The sequence below is a fragment of the Trichechus manatus genome, unplaced genomic scaffold (assembly GCF_000243295.1).
Source record: "Trichechus manatus latirostris isolate Lorelei unplaced genomic scaffold, TriManLat1.0 scaffold00068, whole genome shotgun sequence".
NCBI lineage: Eukaryota > Metazoa > Chordata > Mammalia > Sirenia > Trichechidae > Trichechus > Trichechus manatus.
This window is the reverse complement of record NW_004444004.1, coordinates 2,309,780-2,331,371: the sequence shown is the minus strand read 5'-3', so window position 1 is coordinate 2,331,371 and position 21,592 is coordinate 2,309,780. Positions and strand designations below refer to the sequence as shown.

General features: G+C 37.0%; 1 protein-coding gene across 2 annotated transcripts in view; it reads right to left on the bottom strand.

Annotated features, from left to right (window-relative positions):
• Positions 1–21,592, bottom strand: part of COL4A5 (collagen type IV alpha 5 chain) — a 333,343-nt gene that overhangs the window by 103,443 nt on the left and 208,308 nt on the right. For both annotated transcript variants that reach the window (XM_004379760.2, XM_004379761.2), the window contains exons 20-29: positions 18,621–18,794; positions 18,187–18,270; positions 13,655–13,747; positions 11,767–11,837; positions 11,295–11,486; positions 10,249–10,417; positions 8,210–8,302; positions 8,015–8,119; positions 6,916–7,013; positions 5,316–5,466 (exon numbers count right to left, since the gene is read on the bottom strand). In XM_004379760.2, the coding sequence (XP_004379817.1) occupies positions 5,316–5,466; positions 6,916–7,013; positions 8,015–8,119; positions 8,210–8,302; positions 10,249–10,417; positions 11,295–11,486; positions 11,767–11,837; positions 13,655–13,747; positions 18,187–18,270; positions 18,621–18,794 (1,230 nt within the window). The remainder of the gene's footprint in view (positions 1–5,315; positions 5,467–6,915; positions 7,014–8,014; positions 8,120–8,209; positions 8,303–10,248; positions 10,418–11,294; positions 11,487–11,766; positions 11,838–13,654; positions 13,748–18,186; positions 18,271–18,620; positions 18,795–21,592) is intronic.

Here is a 21,592-nt window from a genome sequence, read left to right as displayed (position 1 = left end):
AGATATTGGTTTGTAATTTTCTTTTTTTGTGACGTCTTTGCCTGGTTTTGGTATCAGCGTTATGCTGGCTTCATAGAATGAATTTGGAAGTGTTGCTTCTTCTTCTATGCTCTGAAATAGCTTGAGTAGTACTGGTACAAGGCCTCCTTTTTATTAAAGAGAGTCACCAAAATTGTGTAAACTCAAAGTGGTATAAAAATCTACTATTCCTTGTCTTCCATATTTTCTTAATTTTACTTTTTGTATTTATGATTTTAGTTCCTTTTGATATATACTGTGAATTAGGGATCCATTTAGTGAGTCCATTCTCAACATCAACTTTTAAAGAATACATTCTTTCCTACTGACTAATGATGACACCTCTGCGAAATAATCAAGTTTCCGTATATACTTGGGTATGTTTTTGAATTCTTTTCTATTCTATTGGTCTACTTGTCTGTTCTTGCACTGGATCACAATGTTATCATTACAATGGCTTTGTAATACAGTTTAGTATCTGGTAGGCAAATTTTCCTTCTTTGTTCTTTTTTACTGAGAACTGTTTTAGCTATGTGTAGATTTTTATTCTCCTGTTTAAGAATCGCTTTTTCACGTGCCCCACAAAATCTTTCTCATTGAAAATGCATTATATTTATAGATTAATCTGGGGGAGAACTGACATCTTGGAATCTTCCCATCCATATACGTGATTTATCAATTAATTCAATTTAATCAAGTTGTTAATAATAGAATTTTAATTTTTTCTAGAAATATTTTGGACACATTTTGCTTTGTTAATTTCTATATATGATATAAAATCTGTTGCCATGGCAAATTATATTTCATTTTTTACTTCTTTCAATATTTCCAATCACACCATTGTATTTGACACGATGGTACTTATTGCATGTTATTCCTGCCTCCTGGAATGCCTTTGTCTAAAGACTCAGTTCAGATGTCACCTCTTATATTAAACCTCCTCAGACACCTTAGATGAGGCCTTGAACAAAAGTCATATATGAAGCAGATGGAATGCTTCCACTGCTGTCTTCTTTTTTCTTTTTGTATAATCTGATTAGAATGTTCAGCCTTAAGCACATTTTCTTCCTCATATAGATATTTCCTGATGAGTATTAACCTTATTAATTTATTATTGATCACTACATTGCTTTCAAACTGTTGCGTTAACCTCCCCTACAGCTTGGTTACTTAGTTCTGATACCCAGACACTGGTATAAATGTGTCTAGTGGATGAACTTTTATTGTGATTTTCTTGCTGAGTTTTTACCATTGTCTACTAATCTAAAATATCAGTGATATATATTCACAAAAGTTCACACTATCATAGTGAAATCACCTAGATTTTCTTAAGTAGAAAGCAGTCTCTGAGATCTTCAAGAGTAGAGTCTATGCCTTTGTGTTTCTAGTGATTCAAGTAGTATGTGGCACAGAGTAGGAACACAATAAACATTTGAGGGATGAAGGAATTGCATCTTGGAAAATCCCAAATTCTTATTATTGTAGCACCTTAAGAACTATACAGGGGTTTTGGTATTTGAGAACGATTCCTATTAGGATACGGAAATCCCATATTTCCTTCTAAAGATTAGGCAAATGTCTGTTAAGAAGTTCAAGTTTAAAATGGGCTTTAACCCACTCCTTCTCAATCCCTATCTTAAGGACATGTATAAATAAAATACATCAAGTGGGTAATTTACATAAGGAGACTACTTACCATATTGCTTATCATTTGGAATGTCTCTACAGGTCTACAGCTAGGGGAGTTAACTGGTGAAAAACAGTATCTGTAAGTTTGAGCATTAGATTTCACAGCTGGTCAGCATTGTTTAATCAAAGATAGAAAGGTATTTTTAAAAGAGCATATCTATGTAAAGTTTGTATTGGGCTAGTTTGGGGCTTTTTCTGGCAAAAGTTGAGTGGGGCTGTCTTGTTGCTTTAAAGGGAAATAGGAGCTAATCCAACATGTTTCATGAGCATGGACCTGTTTAGATTATACTCTGCGACCCAAAATCACTAACCAGGGGAGTCCGGTTCCTTGCAAACCAAAAAGGAAAAATAAATTGTGAAACAAGCTATGCTAATTCGATTCCTCTATGTAATTAGGGGAATCAAAATCAAGGGGTTAGAAGAAACCAATAGAGAAATGAGTAAAGGACATGAGCAGTTCACAGGACAAAAATACATATGACCCTTAAACATATGAAAAGATGGTCAGTATCAGACACAATAGGGGAAATACAAATTTAAACTACCCTGAGAGGAAAAGCAAGGGACCTAGATACTCAAAGAGATATTTTTTTAATGAACAAACTTGGAGGACTTACACCACCTCACTTTAACTATTACTTTAAAGCTACTGTAATCTAAACAGCGTGGTATTGGATTAAGGATAGAAAATTAAATTAATAAAACAGAATTGAGAGCACAGAAGCAGACCCACACATATATAGTCATTTGATATTTGAAACAGGTGGCAAAATAATCCAGTGGGGAGAGGGCTATTTTAAATAAATGATGCTGAACAAAAATTATTTGAGATGGATGATAGCCTTAAATATAAAAACTAAAATTATAAAGCTTATAAAACAAAACACAGAATATCTTTGTAACTTGCAGGTAGGCAAAGGTTTCTTCTTAGATAGGACAGAGAAAACGATAACCATGTAAGAAAAAAAGATAAAGGAAACTTCATTAATATTAAAACTTTTGTTCATCAAAATATACTAATAAGAAACTGAATAGGCAGGCCAGACAGGGAAAAAATACTGACAAATGACTAGTACACAGGATATATAATGAGCTTTTCCAACTTAACAATAATAAGAGAAACAACCTATTTTTTTTAAATGGGCAAAATAATTGAATGTGACAGCCACAAGCACATGAAAAAGAGCTCATCATTAGTCATCAGGAAAACACAAAATAAAACCACAATATGATACCACCACACACATATCAAAATTCCAAAATTAAAAAGACTGACAGCATGAAATGTTGGAGAGAATATAAAACTACTAAAAATCTCATATCATACTGGTGTGAGTTTAAAATGGTACAATAATTTTGAAGAAAGCCCTAGTCATTTCTTATACAACTAAGCATATATCTACCCCATGATCCAACAATTCTACTCTTAGATATTTATCTAAGAGAAATGAAAGCACATGTCCATAAAAAGACTTGTAAAAGAATGTTCTTAACATATTGTATGATTCCACTTATACGGATTTCTAGGAATAGGCAAAATTAATTTATGATGAAAAAAAATTTTTTAACAATACAATTGCCACTGTGGATATGGGGGTAGGGACTTACTGGAAAGGGGATAAGGGAAATTTCTGTGATGATATCCTGATAGGGGTTTTGGTTACACAGGTGTATGTATTTGTTAAAGTCCACCAAATGTACCCTTAAGATTTGTGAATTTCATTTAACATGAATTTTATATCAAAAGAAACAAATTAACTATGAAATTTGTAGCTATGATACGCATGCTAAAATATTTAGGGAGAAGTGCACTGCTGTTGCAATTTACTTGAAAATACATCAAAAAATAGATCAATGAATGGAGAGAGGGATGGACAGATAGTAACAAAGCAGGTATAGTAAAATGTTGATAGCAGAATATAGGTGATGGGTATATAGTAGCCATTGTAAATTTTTCTATTTTGCTTATATTTGAAATTTTTTAAATAAAATATTGGCAGAGAGATAAAATATTAATTGTAGAATCGAGACAGTGGGTATTTACTGTATGATTCTTTCAGTTTTTATGTGTTTGAATATTTTCATAATAAAAGTTTTATAAAACTATACTGAGATCCCTACTCACCGTATTTCTATGCAAATAATGTGCGCCTTCTATGTTTGTTTGCCAACTGTGTTCTCTCCCTGCAAGGTATTTTCATAAGCACTGCTATGCTAATTTTTCTTACACGTTGCTGTGAAAAAATTAGCATAGTGTGCTTATGAAAATACCTTGCAGGGGGAGGGCGCAGTTGGCAAACAAATGTAGAAGGTGTGTGTTATTTGTGTAAAAATGTGGCACTTCTATCAGACTGGCAAAAATCTAAGAGCGTGCCAATGTACTAACTTAGCAAGGCTATGGGGAAACAGCACACTCATATTTTGCTGGTGGGAGTGTAACATGGTGCAGATAGAGAGGAATCTGACAATATCTAAGGATATCTGTGTCCTTTAATTCAAAAAAATTCAATTTTATTACTATTTGATTACACCCACACACATATGAAATATATATGCAAGATAATTCATTGTGGCATTATTTGTAATAAGAAAAGATTGGCAAAGTTCCAATACAGCAAATAGCAACTGGTGGAATAAATTATGCTATATAGCTATGCAACTGAATACTAGTCAGTCATTTTGAAAACTGAAGCAGCTTTCTATCAGGGATTCAAACGGGTTCTACCCGGTTCACTAATGGCCAAGGAAGCGAAACCAGAACAGACTCGAATTTTTAAAATTTGGTTGAATTGGAATGATAACCAGAAAGGGAAAAATTACAGGTCGAAACCCTGCTAGAAACCTAATACAAGTGGCATAGCAATCAAATCTCTTGCCCATCGGATTTTGAACAGAGTCAGAAACAGCAGTGTCCCACTCAAAGATGGCGGCCAACTGTGCCACTTTGAAATGTCTGTCATTCTCCACAGTCCTGCCAATAATCCAATCTCACGCATCAGGCTCCTGAAAGAGCTCACTATGCCTCTTCCAAGTTTCCCATTTCAGGGATTCAACCTGTAATTTTTTCCATTCCAGTTATAGTTCCAGATTGTCCAAATTGTAAAAATTTTGGTCTGTTCCAGTTTCGTTTCGTCAGCCATGACTGAACCGGTTTGAAGCCCTGCTTTCTATGTACTGACACAGAGTGATCTCTGGGCTATAATATTAAGTGAAATAAGTAAAGTACAAAAAGTCAAAAGATGGTATTCTATCTTTTGAGAAAGGGGAAAACAAATATATATATTCTTATTGGCTTGTGTTTGTATAAAGGAACGCTAGAAAGATAAATAAGAAACTAAAAAATGGCTACATAGGAGTAACAGAGTGGATGGAGATAAAGGTGGGAGAAAGACTCTTAGTGACATATATACATATATATGTATAATTGTATTATTATTCAATGAAATAAAAGACAAAAAAATTAATGGAGCATGAAAAAAAAAGTACAGCAGTGACAGAGTGATGGCATGGGTTTTACAGTTAACTGTACCTATCTAGAAACTTTCCCAACAGTTTCAGATTTCTATAAAATTTTAAAGCAAATTAAAAAGTAGCAACAGTTTACATACCTTTTGGTCCAGGTATCCCATCCAACCCAGTGCGTCCTGGAGGACCTGGAGGTCCTGAGAAACCACGATCACCTTTTGGACCAAGTGTTCCTTTCAAACCTGGGAGTCCTGGAGGTCCAGGTGGCCCAGGTAGTCCAAATCCTGGTTCTCCCTTGAACATACACATGACAAAACACAACAAAAATTCCCATGACTTTCTTGGTGTTTATTGTTGACCATAGAGAATTTAAGGCAGAAAATACAGGCAATACTTCTTTTTTTTCGTGTGGGAGGGTAGGATAAAATAATAAAAAGTAATTGGTATGTTGGAAAGAACATTTGGAAGGATTGGAAACATGGTTTAGTAAAACAAATTTTAAATGAGTTGGACTAGTTTCAATACAAGTAAGTGGTAACTGGAAGAGCATGAGATTAAAGAACAGTCTAACCAAGTGAGGAAATGTGATTATAGACTGAGTATTGGCGCAGTGGTTAAGCGTTTGGCTGCTAATCAAAAGGTCAGTGATTCAAACCCACCAGCCACTCCGCAGGAAGAAGATGTGGCAGTCTATTTCTGTAAAGATTTATACCCTTGGAAATCCTACGGGGTTTCCTAAGAGGAAACTGTCAAAGAAACTCTGTCCTATAGGGTTGCTATGAGTCGGAATCGACTCGATGGCAACGGGTTTGGTTTTGGTATTAGATGATAAAGATACCACATAATTATTTTTTACTAAGTGTGATAATGGCATTATAGTTTTGTGAAATGACATGATTTTGCGATTTGGGTTAAAATATTTCAGCAAAGAAAAAAGAAATAGATGAAGTAAATGTGGTAAAATCTTGATAATTTGGAATCTGGGTGATGGATATATACGAAAGTTTGTTGTATTGTTCTTTTTACTGTTGTGTTTATTTGAAAATGTTAAAATAAAAAATAAAAAAATCAATAGAGAGGTGGTTTTCTCATGAGAGCCGGAGTCATGGTCAACTATTTTTCCCATGGAAAACAAGTAGTAATTATAGAAAACAGGAAGTTTAATTAATTAAGCACAGAGAAAATACATGGACAGTTAGGATAATTACATACCCCAGGAGTTTGCTGAAGGTTGACTGATGAAAGTTTTAGATTAGCTAATATATAATAAAAGAAATGGAGAGTACTACAAGCATGGTATTATTATTATTATTACTACAAAGTCAATAGCAGTGATTTGCATTATGTATCTATGGTGGAATTAGGACAGAGGGAAACAGTATGAGAAGATGTTGACATGATAGTCAATGCCATTTCAACCAATCATCACACAGGCATCTGTAGAGATTAGCTGTGATGGTGAGTCCATGGAGAAGCACAGGGACAGCTGATGATTGTATTCTCTCTTCTAATCAGATAACCAGTTACTCTAAAACAGATTGAGAATTTTTTTTTTGCTCCAAATATTACCTCTTGGAATATTAAAGACAGTTTTGGGTTAAATATTTTTAAATAAAAATATAATCAGTTAAGTCTTATACACATAGCGAAGACTTGGGATGATGTCGAAGTCAAAATAGAGAGTTAAGGTTAAGGAAAGTAGGGGAGACAGGAAAAGAAGAATTAAATTAAAATGTCCCAGACCTTCGGTCCTGGAAAGCCCGGTTTCCCAGGAAGGCCTTCTACACCAATTCTTCCAGGTGCCCCAGGTGCTCCTGGAGGTCCTGGAATTCCAGGAAAACCTGTAAAATGGTAACTCATTTTTTTCTTTAATCCCCCATGAGAAGACACTTAAGAAAGATATCCAAAAACCCAAACACACATTCTCATCTTATTCAATCATGGCTAGTGACTACAGGAAGATGTAAAAACACAGTGACATTCTAGATGAGTATTCAGGATCAAGTCTTAACAGATACCTGATATTCCCTCTTAATTACCTTATGACCCTATCAATTTCATATAGGGTTCATGTGTGTGGAAGTTACACCCTTCTTAAAGGAAATGGGGCCTATTATATAATAAGACAGGACTAAATATAAGGAATGGATCCCACACAAAAACGCATAAACTCTTCTTTTGCCTCCATCTAGATATAGTATAATAAAAGAACTTCCATATAATTCTGGAAATTAGCTAAAAATAATTGTAGATATTACACACACATATACAAATAAAATTAAATCTGACACTTTCTAAGGCATTTAGTGGAGATGAGTAAGGAGATGTTTGAGAACTGTCCTTAGACCAATGTGCTCTTGCCATCCATGAGAATAAATTCTGTGAGGAATAAAGCAAAACTGAAGCAACTGTCCTAAAAATTTCAGTAACTCAAGAGAATCTGATCTAGGATAAAACATTGTTTGAATATATGTGTACAATAAGTCTGTTTTTGTTGAACACAATCCATTCATTCAACAAATATTTATTGAGTACTTACTACATGCCAGAAACTGTTCTAAGCCCTAAGAATATAACAATGAACACAACAGATAATAATCCCCACTTTTTTTTGAGCTTATATATAATTTTTACATATCTATGATTTAGATATTTTCTTGTCTGGACTGTTTTAGATAAATACAATGAGCTTATAGTATAATATGCTGTGACTTTTCATTTACATTCTTTATAGCACATAGAAAAAGGTACAACTAATATATTGTATTTGTTAAGTGAACTATATCAAAGAATATCATACTAACCAGGTAACCTACCCTGTCCACCACTCAGTCTTACATACCTTTGGGACCAGGTGGTCCAGGAAGACCGATTCCAGGGATACCTGGTTCTCCTTTGCTACCAGGTATTCCTGGCAAGCCTGGCTGGCCTGGGAGTCCAGGGTCACCTATGGAGAAACGTTTGTTTTGAAAGGGAAACTGTCAAAGAAACAAGCCAACAAGTATTGAAGATGTGATGATATGAATTCCTCACATACCTGGAAGACCTACTTCACCATTTCTACCTGGTGTACCAGGCAGGCCACGAGTCCCTGGCTGAGTTATGGTCTGACCTGGATCACCTTTAGGACCTGAGAACAAGGGGAAATTAGTGGTGAATGAGAATTGTTCGTGTGACTAACGATCTCCTTTAATTAATAACAAAAAAAGGAAAGAAAGAAAATCATTGACAATCTTCTAAAACTTGAAACAAACTAATATAAATCCACAGGAAAAACAATCTCACATTATGTATTCAAGGAAAATACTGAACAGCAGGATGAAATTTTGAAGAGAAAAAGTAGATGACAGCTTTGAGAGCTTCTATCATTGAAAACGGCATCTACATAAAATTTTGAAAATATAGGTCTAAAGAGCCTGAAAAAAATATTAAACTGTAGTAAACAAGCAAAATACTTTTTGGATAACTAACGGTATGGTATTTTAAGGCTTTATGAGTGTAAAGTCAAAGTATATCTACTTCTCATTAATTGAAATATGAACCGGAAAAGGGCTCAGAATAGAGGAGGATTTCTTAAACATGACACAAAAAGCAGTAGCTAGAGAGAAAAAAACTGATAAATTTAATTACATTCAAATTGATTTTTGTTCATTAAAGATACCCACTCAGTGGGTGAAGATTTTTGCAAAATACATAGTTAACAAAGAACTCACAGAATATATAAAGAACTCTAAATCAATAAAAAAGGAAACAAGGCAATAAAAAACACAAAAATGTTTCACAAGAGGAAATTCAAATGGCCAATAAACATATAAAAAGATGTAGAACTTTAACATAATCAGAGAAATGCAAAATAAAACTTCCATGAGATATAGTCAACAGACGGACAAAAATGCACAAGTCTGACAATACAAGACACTGGTGAGGATGTAGGGTAACAAGAAATCTCCTACACTGCTAGAGGGAGTATAAATTGGTATAATCGCTCTGGATACAGCTTGGAATTATCTAATAAAGCTGAAGATGCACTTACCCTATGCCTCAAAATGTCAGTTTTAAATACATACCCTAGCCCAGGAGTTGCCAAACTTTTTCTGTAAAGGACCAGAGAGTAAATACTTTAGGCTTTGTGCACCATATGGTCTCTGTCACAACTACCCAGTGCTGCTGTTGTAGTAGGAAAGCAACCATAGACAATGGTGAACGGCCGTGACTGTGTTATAATAAAAATTTATAAAAACAGGTGATGGGCTGGATTTGGCCCGTGGATTGTAGTTTGTCAACCCCTGCCCTAGAGAAGTTTGTAATATGTGCACCAGGATATATATATATACACGTACATACATATATATACATGTACATACATACATATATACACACACACATTAATGTCCATAGAAGTATAATTCATAATAGGCCTGAACTCTAAATAACCAATTGTCCATTAACAATAGAACTTGTAAATCAACTGTCATACACACACACATGTAACTATAATGGAATACTATAGAAGCAATGAAAATAAATGTACTATAGCTACATACAACATGGCTGACTCCTACAAAATTAAAAAAAGAGTATCTGCCCAATGATTCCATAAACATGAAGTTCAAAAACAGGCAAAATTAAAGTACTTTAAGACTCCATATACAGGTGATAAACTAGGGGAGAAATGGAAGGAAATTATGCAAAAGTCAGGACAGTGCTTAACTCTGGAGGAGAGAGGAAGGGGGTTGAGATCAGGAAAGTAAAGGGGGAGGAGGGTTGGGGGTTCCTAGGATGCTGTCAGTGTTGTAGCTCTTGACCTATATGGTAGTTACATGCGTGTTTCCATTATAATTATTTGTTAAACTTTGCATTATTTATCATGCACTTGAAAAGAACAACAGCAACAAAGACTGTCAAAAAATTTAAAGAGAAAATCCCCTTTAAAAAAACACACTGTGAAGGGCACAACTATAAATGGCCAGGAAAACACATCTCTCAGCAAAGAAAGCCAAAAGTGGCCAAAAGAGAATATATTTCTGCTTTTAAGCACCAAATTAAAAACGAAACAAACAATCATAGTAAACTCACCTGGTATTCCTGGCTGGCCTGGGTTTCCTGCCACACCTTGTGTGCCTTTTTCACCTACTGGGCCTGGAGGGCCAAAACCAGGAGGACCCATGGGCCCTCTATTCCCTGGAAGACCTGGCAAACCCGGGCTCCCAGGGGGACCTCTTTCACCCTTAAAAGCAATTCCACCCTGAAAAGTGAAAAGTTTAGTACAGAAACAAATAGATATAACAGCTATCTACAGGTTGGTATTAATGACTACAACTAGGTTAAAAATCTAGCCATAAATATTCTTCCTAAAAGCTGTATAAGTGTGGGGTATTATTGGATGGTATTGTGATCACTCACTTAGCCATTTATTCACTCATCAAATATTTCTGAACTCCTACTATGTGCCGGGTGCTGATGATACAGCAGAGGATAAAAATGGACAAAAATCTCCATCCTCGTGGACCCTACATTCTAGTATAAGTCAAGAAAGTTACAGTTAGTCTAGCTAACATATTATAAAATATAACTTCCCACCTAAATATCCCAGGCTGTGTGTTGTGCACAAAACAAGATTTTGTTCATTTATGTTCATTCTTTATGCTCTGTGGCTCATTTAGCATGGTCACCTACTCATACTAATTTCTAAGCTCAGCTCATTGCTGTTGAGTCAGCTCTGACTCAAGCTTACTATATATGAAATCCAAGTTAGGTTTCTAGTTGTCAGGTCTAAATAAACCCAGACTAGGAAATACAGAGTAAGAGAGGGGGAACATCACACTGACCCATAAGAGATCATAACAAAAGAAGCATCTTAACCTCCTACCCACTTATCCATAGCCAATATGACTAAATATGTAATGGGTTAAGAAGGAGAGGGTTATAAAAGAACTGAGAAGAAGGAGTGGTGAAGAAACCTTCCATAGTCCATAACAATGTGCCATTACTATATATAACGACATTTTTTTTAAGCATTGATTGTTCATTTCAGCACCAGGCCCATCCTTTGCACTAATTTAGGAAACAATTCTAAGTGACAATTTTTACATCACAAAACCAAGAATACCAAACCAACTCACAGGTTCTCCTTTGGGACCAGGAAGCCCTGGCAATCCATCCTGTCCAGGGGTGCCAGGCAAACCAGGAAGCCCTGGAGCTCCAGGGAAACCTAACTCTCCTTTGTCACCCTTCATTCCTGGAAAAGTGAGGATGTCACCAGGTTCACCTTTAGATCCAGGGAGGCCTGGAGCACCTCCAGCACCTGGTATGCCCTGAGGAAAAACAGTAAGAATGAGGAGGAAAAGGAGAAAGAGAAAAAAGAGAGTCAGTTTCTTTTTTCTAACATTGTCCTCTCTCCAGTTTACCTCATCCACCCATCCTATATCATTTAGTGTACAAAGCATTGAATCCAGTGAAGCATGTGTGACAGGGAGACGGAATCAAATAAATCACAATTTAATAGAAAAATTATATACAATTTTTGTATATTTATAATGATATATACATACATATACAATTTCTTTTTTGTTCTATAATATACTCAAAACTTACTGGTAGTCCTTTGGGCCCGGCTGCACCAGCATGTCCTTTTTCTCCCTTCTGTCCAGGGAAACCAGGAGATCCTAACACACACACACACAAGCACACACACACGCACACACACAAACACACACACACACGATAATGTAAGCTTTGAGCTTGAAACCCTGACAAAGCTCATACAGCTATCAGCAAGTCAGGAAGTCAAGTTTTAAAATAACCCTACTCAATCCCATTTAACAATTGACATTTTAATTTGCATATTTTATGATGTCAAAATGAGGAAATAATCCCTTCTTTTAGATGAACCTAAAATTTCATGTTACAAGATTCTATCCTTATGTATGTCCAAATCCAAAGCCTTTCTCAGAGCTTGCAGCTACTAAGCACTATGGACAGAGGTGCCCAAACAAACAAACAAAAAGACTAAACTCATTGCCATTGAGTCGATTCCAACTCATAGCAACTCTATAGGACAGAGTAGAACTGCCCCATGGAGTTTCCAAGGAGCGCCTGGTGGATTTGAACTGCCAAGCTTTTGGTTAGCAGCCGTAGCACTTAACTACTACACCACCAGGGTTTCTGAGGTGCCCAGGCTCCCACAATCATCCAATTACCAAGGGGAGAAGTACGTAATAAAAACAAAGTCTACATGTCTTTCTTTGTTCTGACTTACACAATCTTCCTAGACCTCTACCAATCCTTTCTTTGATTTGTCATGCCCTAAAATTTAGTTTATGAGAAACATTTGGTGACCAAAAAGTAGAGGAAACATTATTAAAGCAGTGGTTCTCAAAATGGGGCGCCTGGACCAGCAGTATCAGCATCATCCAGGAACTGGTTAGAAGTTCTAATGCTTGGGCCCCATCCCAGACCTACTGAATCAGAAACTTTGGGGGTGGGGCCTAAGGATCCAAGTTTTAACAAGCTCCCAAGGTGATTCTAATGCTTGCTAAAGTTCTAGAACCGCTAGACTAGAGGTACATGGCTAGATTATTGACTTCTAGTGGCAGCTATAACCAAAAACCAGTTGCTGTGGAGTTGATTCCAACTCATGGTGATCCCATGCATCAGAGTAGAACTGTGCTCTGAAGGGTTTTCAACAGCTGATTTTTTGAGAAGATCACCAGGTCTTTCTTCGAGGTACCTCTGAGTGGACTTGAACCTCCAACCTTTCTGTTAGCAGCCAACCACGTTAACCATTTGTACTACCCAAGGACTACAGTGGCAGCTATAAGACTTGCTAAAAATCTATTTCCAAGCTCTAAATGAATTGGTCTCCTTGACAGACACACTAGACAGAAAGGTAAAAGATCTCGTATCTATTCTCAGCTCTGACTTAGACATAAAGTGCTATTTGAAAACAATATAATATTGGGATATCCCAAGAGGCAGTTGAGCAAAATATTTTTGGTCCTCACAGATATCAAATATGGTTTTGATTAGAAATGGGGAGGGAGGAATTATATATAGAGAATATTGGCAGTTGGTTGCAAAACGTCAATAAACAGCTTGTTTCTTAATGACAACATGTGATACATCCCCAATGATGAAGCTCTGCCACTGGAAATTATATTCGGGGGCCAGGCATTATGAACTTTTTTTCCCAGCTTGCTGGAAGAAAAAAGTCTGACACTGTATAAGTTATTTTCCTCTCCCTATGAAAAATAAAAAGATATTTTTCCTGGAATAATACTGTCAAAATGCTTTAATAGAAAATGTTGGTAGCTTCAGGTATTAGAAACAAGAGCATAATTTATTTTATAGCAGATAGAGGCATTTCATATTTAATTATTTACAGATATGTGTGACTTGCTATAAAATGAGAACTGGTTTCATTCTAAAATTACAAGCTCACCAAAATCTAGCCAAGAAGTATTCTAAAATGTTCCTGTTTTACCTTGAGGACCTGGGAGACCTGGCAAACCAGGTTGACCTGGGGGCCCTGAAATACCAGTTCCAATACAATTGAAGCAGGTGTCTCCTTTGTCACCTAGAGAAAACAATAATAAAAACAAATGTTCAATAAGGCGTATATCCACCATCTTTAGATAGATTCTAAAGAAGTTAGCATTAAGGGACAACGTTCCTATCTAACTGTGGTTAGAGAAGTCTATTTCTAGAATCAATTCATTTGACAAATATTTACTGAGTGCCTACCGTGTGTCAAGCACTGTTCTAAGCACGTGTGATATACTGATGAACAAAACAGACAAAAATCCATGCCTTCCCTTGAGACTATTGCCCTGAGATACTCTTTAAATCTTAAAACAAAATTATCCCTTAGGTCACCTTTGAGATAAATAACAGATTAGCTCATAAAATAAGGAATATCACCCATCAGTAATGAGGTCCTTTAAAAAATTATCTATATGAGACCAAATGGTCAAAAATTACTCTAAAGCAAAGATGAGAAGGTAAGCGGGCAGGGAAACTAGAGTACTGGAAATGGAGCAACCAGAACGGAAATGAGAATTACAGCCCCTCCGCCCAAAATCACTGAATAATTTGTGTAGAAATTGTTAAATGGGAATCTAATTGACTGTGTAAACTTTCACCTTAAACATAATAAAATATTATTAAAAAGAGAAAAAAAAAGATTTGCAGCCCCCACATCAAAAAAATCCATGCCTTCATAGAGCTTACATTCTACCAGTGGGAAGGGATAATAAACAATGAAGGTAACAAATTATTAAATTATATGTCTATTAAAAGGTGTTGTGCTTATAGGAAAAAATTAGAGCTAGGTAAATGGGATTGGATTCATGGTCATGAGTCGGAGTCAACTTGACGGCAATTGGTTAAGTAGGACTGGGTATGCCAGGGGTGGATCAGAGGTTGCAGTTTTAAATAGGGTGGTCAGGATAGGACTCATTGAGAAGATAACATATGATAAAAAAAAAAAAACCTTAAAGGACACGACATAAGTATAATGAGTGTATAGTACTCCAGGCAGTGAGAATAGCCAAGTTTGGAGCACACAAGGAACAGCAAGGAAACCAAATTCCTGAAGTAAAGTGAGGAAGGGGGTAAGTCAGTGTGCTCACAGGTTATAATGAGTGGCAGATAATGAAAGGTTTTATAGGCCATGGTAAAGACTATTTTTACTCTGAGTGAAATGAGAATCTAGTAGAGGATTTTAAACAGAAAAGCAAAATGACATGTCTTAAGTTTTAAAAGGATGACTCTGGATGCTATGTTAAAAAGAAGACACTAGGAAGACAAGGATGGAAAAACAGTGAACAGTTAGGTGGCTACTGCTGCAGTAATCTAGGAGAGAGATGATGGTAACTAATCCCAAGGTGGTAGTAATGAAGGTGATGAGAATTACTTAGATTTGGGACATATTTGAAAGTAGAGCCATGAGATTTTCTGACAGATCATATATGGAATACAAAAGAAGATGGGAATCAAGGATGAATCAAGGTTTCTTGCCCAAGCAACCGGAAGGTTAGAGCAGCCTGCCTTCAAGTAAAAAGGGGAATATTGTGAGTGGAGCGATTATGGAGGAGGAGGTGGTAGAGATCAGAACTTCAACTTGATCGGGGTGTCAAGTTCAAAATGTGTATCTGAATGAAGATATCCAAATACAGATGTTGAGTAGACAGCTGGATATACAAATCTAGAGGCAAAGAGTTATGTTTGGACTGGAGACATAAATTTAGAACTCATTGGCAAGTAGATGGCATTTAAAGTCACGAGATGAGGGGAGGCGGGGCCAACATGGAGGAGTAGTCAGATGCTTCCGGTGGACCCTCTTACAACAAAGACCCGAAAAAACAAGTGATTAGATTATATATGGCAATCTGGGAGCCCTGAACATCAAAGACAGAGTTGAGGAACCAGACTGAGTGGCAGGGGGAAGGAGAGATGGTTCGGAAGCAGCAAGGAGTTGCCAGACCTGACCCGCCGAGAGCCTGAGCCCTTCAGTCCTGAGCAGCTCGGGAGTGAGCGGTGAGGCAGGCAAGCAGCCATGCTTGGGAGGCGTGTTTTCCACACCAGGAGAGACCCAGAGCCAGAGAGTCTACACGGCCACCCAGAACCAGTGAGAAGCAGCCGTCGACTAAAGATAAGTACTTGCATAGGGCATAAACAGAATTAACCATAAAAGGGGGACATTAATAAGTTGGATTTCATTTAATTAAGAACTTCTGTTCAACAAAAGACACAAGTGAAAAACTCACGTAATGGGAGAAGATATATCCAACGACTCAATTAAAAATGGGAAAAAGATCTAAATAGATGTTTTACAAAAGAGCATGTCCAAAGCATAAGAAAAGAAGGACAACACCAATAAGTCACCAGGGAAATGCAAATTAAAACCATTCTGGAAAATGATTTGCTGATATCTGTGGAAGCAAAACCTACACCTAATCTATATCCCAGCAATTCTGTTCCCAGGTACATATCCCGCAGAAATGAGTTTTTAAGTCTTACAAAAAGCATGCACAAGAATGCGCATAGCAGCTTTATTCATAGCAGCCTCACATCAAATGGCCATCAACATTAGAAGTGATATCGTGGTAAATCCATACAATGGAATACCACACAGCAGTGAAAAAATATCATTACACACAAAAACATGGAAGTATCTCCTAGATACAATATTGAGCAAAAGAAGCCAGACACAAAAGAGTCCATATTGTATGATTCTATTTACACAAAGTTCAAAATTAGACAAACTAATTGACAATAGAGGATAAAATACTGGTTACCTTTAGGGATAGTGACTAGAAGGCACAAAGAGAATCTTCTAGGATCCTAGAAATGTTCTAAGTTTTGATTTGGATGGTAGTTACATAGTTTTAATATACATTTATAAAAGTTTATTAAGACATACATTGAGGATTTGTGTACTTTGTGTAAATAAAATCTTATTATTACTTAGTATCTTATACCTAAATAAAAAAGTAACTTCGAAAAAAATCAGGAAAAATGGGCAAAACCAGCAACTCAGTAGTAGCCAGGGAGGTATGAAGAAAAACAGGAAATATACTGAAAGCCAAGTGAAGAAAGTGTTTAAAGAAGGTTAATTATCAAGTTAGAAGAGGACTGAGACTTGGCATTTAGATTAGCGGGGAATAGGCCACTGGTGACTTACACAAGAGCAGCGTGTACAGAGTGGTGGGAGGGAGGGGGTAAGTGAAATCCTGACTGGAGTATGTTTAAGAGAAAATGGGAGGGCAGTATCTAGAGACATGGAAGAGAAAATTCTTCAGGAGTTTTGCTGCAAATGGGAGTGGAGGAATAGGGCAGTACCTAGCAGGGGAAGTGGTATCACGATAAGGTATTTTTTAAGATGGATGAAAAAAGTATATTTGTATGCTGCTGGGAATGACTCAACAGAAACAGAAAAATTAATGATGTGGGAAAGGCAAGAATTTCTGGAATAAAGTCCTTGGGGAGATCAGAAGGAATGGAATCTATTGTACAAATAGAGTACTGGCTTTAGATAGGAGCAGTAAGAGTAATAGGCAGGAAGGCAGAGTACATGGGCACAGATGCAGGCAGGTGGGTAAATGTGGTGGTGACAATCTGTGAAAATTATCTTTTATTGTTTCAATCGGTTAATGAAGGGTAAAGCAAGTTCAGCAGCTTAAAGTGAGAATGGGACCCCCGGACATCCTTTTAACTTAGGACTAAAGTCACTCCTGAGGTTCACCCTTCAGCCAAAGATTAGACAGGCCCATAAAACAAACAATAATACACATACCTCAACCACGTGTATGAGACTAAATGGGCACACCAGCCCAGGGGCAAAGATGAGAAGGCAGGAGGGGACAGGAAAGCTGGACAAATGGAAACGGGGAACCCAGGGTTGAGAAGGGGAGAGTGTTGTTGACACATCACGAGGCTGGCAACCAATGTCACAAAACAGTATGTGCATTAACTGTTTAATGAGAAACTAATTTGCTATGTAAACTTACATCTAAAGCACAATTAAAAAAAATAAGAATGGGGGAGGGGGTGTTAAAAGTTTCAAGAGAGAAGAGAAGAAGCAGGCTCAGAATAGGTAGAAATTGGAATTAACCAGGACCATGATTTTGTTCCAAGTGAGTACAATGAAGTGACAGAAAGGCAAAGAAGTCAAGGGTGTATGCATTATTACAATGACTGATCATGGAATTTAAGCTGGTTTAAGAGGGAAGAAAGGACATCAAAGCGTTGAGGGATAGTTAAAGTTGTTAGTTCTCAGTGGAGTTAAAGTAATTTTGGAGTCAGATTATTAGAAGTAGTGAGCTAGAAAGATAGAAGATAGTGGTCAGAAAATGGGATTCATAAAATCAAGATTATGGAAGTGTTCACTAATGGTACTGAGCTGGTCTTGGGATATGACCATGGGAGTGAGTGGGTGAGGTAGGATGGAGGATAATAGGAGCTTCTGCTGATGATTTGAAATAATGAAGGAATGAATATGGTTGGGGATCAAACCTTTCACTCCTTGTTCTCCTTGGAATCCTCTATCACCTGGAGATCCTGGAGGGCCTGGAGGGCCTGCTTCACATATCTCACCACCTAAGAGAAAGAAAGAATAACAAGTTAATTGTTGTGAAATATCTAGAAGACTAATAGAAAAGAAAGCTTGGCAGGCTAGAATAAGAAAGGACTTATATTCAGTTACCGCTCTGCAGAAATACAACTAGCTATGAGCAAAAGGAAGACAGAATATTGATGAAAATAAACATTATTTAAAGAACAAATTTAACCATCAAAGATTCACCAAAAATCCAAAAGTAAAAGCAGCAGTAGGATTTCATAGATATCAGATACAAAAAAGAATGATGCCAACCCTCAGCTATATTCACTTATAAATGAAATAAACAAAAACAACTATAGAGCTTAGAAGGAGATAAAATATAGCTTACTAGGAGGGATGTGAGGGCCAGGAGGCCCAGGAGGTCCTGGCGGGCCAGGAGCGCCCGGCTGCCCATCAAGTCCAGGAGATCCAGGAATGGACATTCCGGGTGGACCCTCATCACCTTTCTGGCCCCTTTCTCCAGGAAAACCAGGAGGGCCAGGAGGACCGACAACTGCAGTCCCTAAGATAAGAAAATGTACTCATTAAAGTGACCAAAATGATCATATCTGAGAAAAATTATTTTGGTTATCAATGAGACACTAAGTAATGATAAGACCTTCCTTTAATGTAAAATGCTGGTTATGTTCTTATTTTCTCTATGAGAATCAACATCTGGAAAAGGGATAAAAATTTTCAAATAACTGTAAGTACCATTTTAAGTATAAGAAAGAATTTAAGGTAACTTTATTACTTTTGCAAAAGTACTAATAACTATCCACTCTTCTTTGACACTATGATCTTTTAATCTCAGAAATACTGGAAAGCCATTAGCAAGAGAAAAAGAGGCCTTTCAAAGTTCCCATATAGACATGGCTCTGTCTCTGGACGTTCTTCTGTTCCACTGTTGTTGTTTTTTTCTGTACCACTAACACACTTTCCAATTACTATAGCTTTATAATGTTTTGAAAACTGGTAAGGAAAATATACCCATCTTTCTTCCTTTTAAAAACCATCTTTACTTGGGAGTCATTAACATCAACTGGCACAACAAAGTTCATAAAGTTCTGCATCTTACTTTGATAAGTAGCATCTGGGTCTTAAAAGCTTGTGAGTACTGTTCACGATAGCAAAAAGATGGAAACAACTTAGGTGCCCATCAACGGACAGATGGATAAACAAATTATGGTATATTCACACAATGGAATACCACACAATGATAAAGAACAAGGATGAATCCATGAAACATCTTATAACATGGAGGAATCTGGAAGGCATTATGCTGAGTGAATTTAGTCAGCTGCAAAAGGACAAATATTGTATAAGACCACTATTATAAGAACTCAAGAAAAGGTTTAAACACAGAAGAACACATTCTTTGATGGTTATGAGGGTGGGGAGTGAGAGGGGTATTCACTAACTAGATAGTAGACAAGAATTATCTTAGGTGAAGGGAAGAACAGCACAAACTACAGAGGAAGTCAGCACAACTGGACTAAACCAAAGCTAAGAAGTTTCCTGAATACAACCAAACACTTCAAGGGACAGAACAGCAGGGGCGGGGTCTGCAGACCATCGTTTCAGGGGACATCTAGGTCAATTGGCATAATAAAGTTTATTAAAAAATGTTCTGCATCCCACTTTGGTGAGTGGCGTCTGGGGTCTTAAAAGCTAGCTAGCAGCCATCTAAGATGCATCAATTGGTCCCAACCCACTTGGAGTAAAGGAGAATGAAGAACACCAAAGACACAAGGAAAGTATTAGCCCAAGAGACAGAAAGGGCCACATAAACCAGAGACTTCATCAGCCTGAGACCAGAAGATTTAGATGGTGCCCAGCTACCACCAATGACTGCCCTGACAGGGAACACAACAGAGAGTCCCTGATGGAGCAGGAGAAAAGTGGGGTGCAGGACTCAAATTCTAGTAAAAAGACCAGACTTAATGGTTTGATTGAGACTGGAGGGACCCCAGAAGACATCGCCCCCAGACCCTCTGTTAGCCCAAAACTAAAACCATTCCCAAGGCCAACTCTTCAGACAAAGATTAGACTGGACTATGGGACATAAAATGATACTTGTGAAGAGTGTGCTTCTTAGCTCAAGTAGATAATGAGACTAAATGGGCAGCTCCTGTCCAGAGGCGAGATGAGAAGGCAGAGAAGGTCAGGAGCTGGTTGAATGGACATGGGAAATCCGGGGTGGAAAGGAGAAGTGTGCTGTCACAGTATAGGGAGAGCAACTAGGGTCACATAACAATGTATGTATAAATTTTAGTATGAGAGACTAACTTGAATTGTAAACTTTCACTTAAAGCACAACACTAAAAAAAAGAAAAATAAAAAAGCTTGCAAGCGGCCGTCTAAGATACATGTATTGGTCTTTTATCCTTCCAGAGCAAAGGAGAGTGAAGAAAACCAAAGACTCAAGGGAGCAATGAGTCCAAAGGACTAATGGACCACATGAACCACAGCCTACACGACCTTGAGACCAGATGTGCTAGATGGTGCCCAGCTACCACTACTAACCACTCTGACCAGGATCACAACAGAGGGTCCCGGACAGAGTAAGAGAAAAAAGTGTAGAACAAAAAAATCAAATTCACAAAAAAGACCAGACTTACTGGTCTGATAGAGGCTGGAGGAAACCCTAGACTATAGCTGTAAGATAGACATCCTTTTGAACTGGAACTGAAGCCATTCCTGGAAACCATCTTTCAGCCAAATCATAGACAGGCCCATTAAATAAACAATAACATCTGAGAGGGACATGCTCCTTAGAACAATCAATTAGATGAGATCAAAAGGGCAACATTTGCCCAAAAGCAAAGATAAGAAGGCAGGAAGGGATAGAAAACTAGGACAAAAGGCAATGGGGAACCTAGGGCGGATATGGGGAGAGTGCTGACATATTGTGGGGGATGAAACCAATGTTATGGAACACTTTATGTACAAACTATAGAACAGGAAACTCATTTGCTATGTAAACTTTCACATAATACACAATAAAAATTCTTTTAAAAAGTCTTTAATACTACTGCAAACTTACAAGTGAATTTTAGAATCAGCTTTCCAGTTTCAATTCAAAAAAATAAACAAACAAAAAACTCTGTTGGAATTTTGAGTGAAATTAACTTAAATTTAGAGGTTTTTTTTGGGGGGGTAGAGTTAAATGTTTATAGCATTGAGTTCTCCCACTGAGGAATAAGAAATGTATTTCCAATTATTTAGTAATTTTAAATGATTTAATAATATTTTACTAAGTTCTATAAAAAGGTTTTGCACATATTTTGGTGAATTTATTCATAGGTTAGCTTTACAACT